General features: G+C 43.0%; 1 protein-coding gene across 2 annotated transcripts in view; it reads left to right on the top strand.

The window, feature by feature from the left end:
• LOC109470242 (protein kintoun-like) overlaps nucleotides 1-6,601 on the top strand; it is a 7,649-nt gene extending 1,048 nt beyond the window's left edge. The window contains exons 2-9 of one of the 2 annotated variants that reach the window (XM_019769100.1): nucleotides 12-136; nucleotides 749-893; nucleotides 1,774-1,955; nucleotides 2,107-2,235; nucleotides 2,542-3,545; nucleotides 3,820-4,001; nucleotides 4,311-4,448; nucleotides 5,127-6,601. In XM_019769100.1, coding sequence (XP_019624659.1) covers nucleotides 12-136; nucleotides 749-893; nucleotides 1,774-1,955; nucleotides 2,107-2,235; nucleotides 2,542-3,545; nucleotides 3,820-4,001; nucleotides 4,311-4,448; nucleotides 5,127-6,140 — 2,919 coding nt within the window. In that variant the 3' untranslated portion in view covers nucleotides 6,141-6,601. The remainder of the gene's footprint in view (nucleotides 1-11; nucleotides 137-748; nucleotides 894-1,773; nucleotides 1,956-2,106; nucleotides 2,236-2,541; nucleotides 3,546-3,819; nucleotides 4,002-4,310; nucleotides 4,449-5,126) is intronic. The other variant, XM_019769101.1, reaches the window with a different exon arrangement.
• The last annotated feature ends 32 nt before the right edge of the window (nucleotides 6,602-6,633 follow it).

Below are 6,633 nucleotides of genomic sequence, written 5' to 3'. Positions count from 1 at the left end.
GTCGACAGAAGTTGGAAGACCTGAACATGACCCAGGATGAACTCCAGCGGTTTGAGAAAGCTTTCAAAAGCGAGGAGTTCAGGAAACTGTTTGCCGAGTACGCCGAGGAAATATCTGATCCAGAAAACCGGAAAAGGTACGGGATACCCATGCGATTCGTTGTTATTTGCTAGATAGTGGTGGGAGGGGGGCGCGTTAATCAACAGACATGAGATCGCCTGAACAGGGGGTATATACCAGTAATTTCCATGATCGCAAGAGACTTGTGATGGATTTTCAGACTGGTAATTGGCATGATGTTCATTTCATTTAGTTCTTGACTACATATATGTGCACTTCTCAATCTGATCTGATCTGAATTCAGCCACTAACTAGCCTCCTTCGCAGACTTGTTGGGCGGCGGCATTATTTTTTAGGTGAGCGACGCGAGTTATGCCGCGGAGGGATGATTTTGCCGCTAAGGGAGTTTTTGCCACGGAGAAAAGGTTTCCCGCTCCAACAAGTCTGCGAAGGAGGCTAACTTATAACTATCCACTCAGAGGTGTATGTGATGACAAACGTTTCATTATACACGTTTTTCAACAGCTCGATCCTGGGTTGATAAAACTGAAATGTGTATTCATGACTGCTCTTTTTAATTTTTAGCATACTAGTAGTTTACTTGCCAGTTAGAGTAGCAACAAGGTTCTTTATCACATAATTTGTATATCATGCACAGCCTAAATGTCTTTCTTGTAATCTGTTTCAGATATGAGGCTGAGATCACGGCCATGGAGAGGGAGCGGGGAACTGACGTCACCTTCATCAACCCTGAACCTCACTACGTCATCAAAACTTCCCTGGACGGGGAGAAGAAATGTTTCATCAACATTTGTGCTAACCAGCATGTTGAGGTAAAAAGTTTTAACAGTGACGCATGTTTCCCCACACATTTAGGTAACAGCTTCATTGGTTTTGGGCCATATTTGCAAATGATTGCTCATTACCATTAGCAACTATTTTAGGGTTTGCATAACACTAACCCTAATTTAGGGTTACGGCAACTCTACTTTAGGGTTACGCTAACCCTAATTTAGGGTTACGCTAACCCTAATTTAGGGTTACGGCAACCCTAATTTAGGGTTCCTAATTTAGGGTTACGCTAACCCTAATTTAGGGTTACGCAAATCCTAATTTAGGGTTACGCTAACCCTAATCTAGGGTTACGCAAATCCTAATTTAGGGTTATGCTAACCCTAATTTAGGGTTACCATAACAACAGAGAAGGGTCAAAAAGACAGAGAATGGGCCGGGGGACAGAGAATGGGCCGAGGGTAAGAAACACAGATAATGGTCAGAGAAACAGAACAGAGGAGTATAGGATGTTGTAAGAGTAGTTGAGAATGAGATATTCAAAGGGCAGATATTCATAGGATATATGTTAACGTACCAGAGAACTAGAGCACTAGTGTAGTGGCTTACAGAGTAATTTTAATTTACTAGTTCATGCTTTGGGTGCCCGTATGCTAATTAGCAAGGTTTTTGCATATATGGCCCAAAACATTTACTAAGTATGTGTAAACATTCAGTAAAGGAACAAATTATTAGAAATGACACTAGAAATGAATTCAGCAAAAATAACTAGCTAGGAGTATTTCAAGTCATCATTTTGTGCAAATTTGACTTCTTGATGTGTTCTGTACCTATGTCAAAGAAGGGTCTCCCTTCTACCTCCATGCATGTAGATGACCTATTACACCTGCATGATGAATTGTTTTCTCATTGTTGTTTCAGAAACCCAGCAGCCAGCCCTGTATGCAGGGGGAGGGGCCCAACAGAAGGATAGGGGAGACGTGGTCTGTTCCCCACAGCCTGACACCAGGCCGGGAGGACCTGGATAAGAACAAGCAGCGCTGCATGGTGTATGACGTTGTGTTTCATCAGGAGACGTTGGAGAAAGCTGCTGGTGATAAGAGGTAAGACGTCTTGGAAAGGCTGAACTTGCCCGAAATGTTTTTTAAGTAAATAGATAATTTTAAATATACAAGCATGTGGCCTTACAGCCATGTGAATCAAAATTCAGTACCTAAGATTCAAAGAAACAAATTTATTACTTTTATTTTGCAGGTTTAAGCAGATGGTGAATGACATTGCCTTCAGTGCTATAGAGAGGCAGTTCCAAGTGAAACTGGATAAAACCAACATCAAGTTTCCCAAGATTAAGTACAAAGGGACTCCTACAGCTACAGTCATGAGGTGGGTATGCCACACTGGAGAAAAAAAAAGAAAAAAAAAGCTTTCTTAGACCTACTATTGTGAACTAACATTGTGTACGATGCTGATTTTCTTTGATTATAGTTCTGCCTTGAGTTTTTTGTTTTTCCATTACATGTACTTTCCATAGTTAAGCTCCTTCACTTTTTATGGTTGTCATACTCAGTGCTTAGTGCAGTCGTACTCAAGCTGTATGGCTGGTCATAAGTGGAACAGTTTTTATTGATTTGTTATCTAACTTTGCCTTGATATTCAGTTAATGTATAGTTGTTGATTGATCTTTCATAGGAAACGCTTGCCTGATGGACCCCAGACTTCCCCCGACAATGATGATGACCCTATCCAGTTCCCCTATCCTTACAGTCCCCCTTCAGGAAACACAGAAAAAACAAAAGAAACACAAAGCTCAGTCAGACCCAATGAAGAAAATGAACCAGAACAGAAGCAAGACTTCACTGTGCCCAAGTACACCATCAAGCATCGATCAGAATTTGATATCCAGAACTTCCGTGAGGCACCTGATGCTGCTCCATCCACACGACCGAAGGAACTTGTAGTTGACATTGACTTTCCTCTTCTGAAGTCAGCGGCCAAGTTGGAGCTAGACATCTTCGAGAAACAGCTGAAGGTGGAGTCAAAGAAACCTGCCTACAAGCTGGACATCAGTCTGCCATATCCCGTAGACGAGAATGAAGGAAGCGCAAAGTTTGACAAGAGCAAGAGGCAGTTGACGGTGACGCTGGTGGTTAAGCCAGCTCCACAGGAAGACCTTCCATTCACTGCTGGAAGGACAGAAGACAGGCAGCTGGTGGAGGAAGTCACAGATGTACAGGTAGGAGGGAAAGCAGAAGAGAACCATGTACAGGATGGAGGAAGTACAGAGAACATCTTACCAACTGAAGTGTCAGAGATGGAGACAGACAGCAGGGATAAAAATCCATCAGCAACTGAGACAGAAGGGACAGGGACTGGACCAGTCAGTGATGTTGCAACAGCAGCAACCACTATTGATGCATCAGACAAGGACATTTTCAAGGAAGAAGATGAGCTCCAAAGCAGCTCCACAAGTCTGGATCTACCCTCAGACTCAGCCACACCTGCTAGCACCACACCTGTTAGCACCACACCTGACAGGGCCACACCTGCTTCCCCCACCTGTCCTGACTATACCTACAGACAAGACGAGGACAGTATGACGATTGTCATCCATGTCCCCAATATCATCGAGAAGAACATCAGTAAGACCTACTCAACATCCAGTTACATCATCAGTGTCCAGTTCCAGGCAGCAGGTGCAGTTACAGTTATTCTTACTGGGAATTAAAGTTCTAGCTAGACTCCAGTTCTAAACTCACTCCCAGTCTTTTATCTTATGTTCATACATGGGGGCTGGCATTAGACTGACTCATAAAGAGCTGAACCAACTCAGAAGATGTTTGCCAATGAATACCTTCAGTTGCATTCAACACTGGAAAAAAAACTACAGCTTATTCTAAAGCTTTGAGCTGCTATATGCTATCCTACCCTTACCCTTTATCATCTAACAAATATTTTCAATCCACCCAGGTACCACCGGGCTGCAGTACTACCAGCTGTTTGTGGTCCTGCTGGATGGTAACACCGTGGTACGGAGTCAGACCAGTGTAGACGTGTCGCCCCACAATGCTGTGTTGCTGCTGCACAAGGACAACAGCTGCAAGGGATTGTGGTCCAGCTTCAAGGCTGGGGTGGACATCATGAACTTAGAGGTGAGGAACTTGGATGTATCATACTGTGGTCTAATGTTAATGATCCCAATTGTAGCCTAATTGTTAATATGCCAAAACTGGATTTGCATGTTACTGGTAGTTAGTGGTATTGGTTTCAGTCTTTGGAGAATAGTAAGCAGTCCAATGAGAGCCATACCTCGAGCATGTTAAAGAACCCACCACACTTATGATAAAGAGTAGTCCCAGGTTCAAATCAGGCAGGCCATTTTGAGGCTTGTACTTGCCAACTTGAATGACTTTGGCCACTCAATGTTGTATCTGCTAATCCTCCACTTTGTGTCCTCCCAGGAGAAACAGTTCCTGACAGAAGATAGTGTGAAGGCAGCCGTCCAGGCAGTGGTCAGGGAAGGCCAGGCCGTGGCTACAGACACAAGCAGTGTCAAGGTCACAGAGGCTTCAGAGGACAAGCTGGCCATTGAACTCACGGTTAGTTTTATGCTATCCAGTCTGATGTTTCTGTGTTAAATTGAGACTTAACATGGACTCGTGGCACACCATGCTAGGTGAAGACTGTAGAGTAACCGGTATGTTACAAGCATACTAGAATCAGCATGAAAGTTCATCTGAGTTGGTAAATTACATTATGAAAAACTTAAACTGTTCTCCAACTGAAAATTTGACTCACCAGAAATTTTCGACTGAATCACTCAGTCTTCCTCAGCTATCTGACCCAAATGCTGTGGACACGTGATTTTTCCCGCGTGTGACGTCAGCAAAGGGTCAAAGGTTGTCTGAGGCCATATACATCAGGGCACTTCAACTGTTGCTCAACCGGGACGGGGGCCGATATCGACTTCAGACAACCTTTGACGTGGGAAAAATCACGTGTCCACAGCATTTGGGTCAGATAGCTGAGGAAGACTGAGTGATTCAGTCGAAAATTTCTGGTGAGTCAAATTGTGATTTGGAGAACAGTTTAAGTTTTTTGTAAGCATACTAGAAGGCTTTTATGAAGGATATTAGAGTGGGTGCCAGGAACTTCAGGTTATCATGTGTTCTCCATGAGATTATTTCTGTTTCAATTCCAATTACAGAATCATATTTGTGATCAGTGATTTCTAATGAATGATTAATAAATACATGTATATTAAATGTTGAATACAGGATGTGTCTGGTGTGCAGGATCAGGAGGAGATGGGAGGAAAGCCCACAAGTGCGACGGTAGATGGGAATCTGGACATCTCACCTCAAACTGGGAAGTCTTCCATTAAGGAACGTGTTAGTGAAGTCATTGAGGGAGGACAGAAAGGAGAGGGGTTGGATAGTGATGATGATGATGCCGATGATTCAGGAAGCACCCAGGGAACAGAAGCTGTCAATCAAATGGTGCTAGAGAACACTGTTTCTGGTAAGGGTGATGGAGGTCCTGTCGAGATGGTACAAGATGAAGAGGACGGGGGGCATGTGCCAACTGGGAAGACAAAAAGGAGGAGAAGGAAAAGGAAAGGGAAAACACAAGCTCAAAGTCAGGATTCTAACACTGGCACTGAGGCAGGACCAGGAGTATCAGATGAGAAAGGTGGGCACTTGGAAGGAAGAAAGGAGGATGAAGATAGAAAGGCAAGCACGTCAAGCAAACTTGAAGTCTCAGAACAGTCAACAATATATTCAGAGAGTGAGAAAGAAGCAGCTACTCAAGACACAGTTGGTTTTAATAAAACCATCATCAACACAGGAAGGGAAAGGAAGAACTCAGGGAAGAAAAGCGTCACTTTCTCGGACAATGTGGAGATCCACAAACTCGATGATGAAAGGAATGGGAAAGGCAAAAAGAAGCAAAAGGGTAAGAAAAATAATCAGAATGGCCAGAAGGTAGCAAATGGTCATAGAAAGACAGAAGGTGAGCCCACCATGGCAGCAAATGTATCAGAGGAGGTCACTGTTCCAAGTGTGTCCAACACAGAGTCTACACCTGAGCACAAACCAGCAGGTCAAGGTGAAGTTGGAGATGGTGATGTCAAGAAGGGAAAATCTGACCCCGCCAAGAAGTCCGAACCGCAAGCTGTGGATGCACTAACAATCAGGGATGTCAGTACTGGTGAGGAGGAGGTAGTGACGGAGCACAGGGCCGAGTGTGCCGTACAGTTCACCAACAAAGTCATGTTTGAACTGGATTAGGTGACAAGGAATTATGTTGGAAGCATGACATTACCAATTTTCATTGGATGTTAAGTTTCATGTTGGATTTTGTTGAACATTCAAAATTTTGCAGTGTGTTTCAGGATTGAAACTGACCAGTGGTAATGCCAGTGCTAGTTGGGGTCAGCAGTGACAGTATTGTTTTGTGTGCTCATGATACATAATAAAGTTTTCAGATTGAATCAACTAGATATTTTGTTCAAATTAGATTATGATAGCACATTCTGTAGTAAATTCAGAAAACCTAGTTAGTACTGCTGAAGTTTATCAATAGTTCTATTAGAGCACAGGTACTTGGATTGAGCAATTCAAGTTTAAGAATGGTGACAAGTGTATATATCTTGATTATTCAAACGAAATGTTAATAGAACAGCTGTTGTGATTTGGACCATTTGCAATTTTTATGTTAGAACTGTAGGGATTAAAACATTTTCACTTGATTCCAATCGACATTAGATACTGTTTTGGTACT

The sequence above is a fragment of the Branchiostoma belcheri genome, unplaced genomic scaffold, assembly GCF_001625305.1.
Source record: "Branchiostoma belcheri isolate BF01 breed outbred unplaced genomic scaffold, Haploidv18h27 scaffold22, whole genome shotgun sequence".
NCBI lineage: Eukaryota > Metazoa > Chordata > Leptocardii > Amphioxiformes > Branchiostomatidae > Branchiostoma > Branchiostoma belcheri.
The sequence above is the reverse complement of the archived record's forward strand: the minus strand, read 5'-3'. Positions and strand labels throughout refer to the sequence as shown.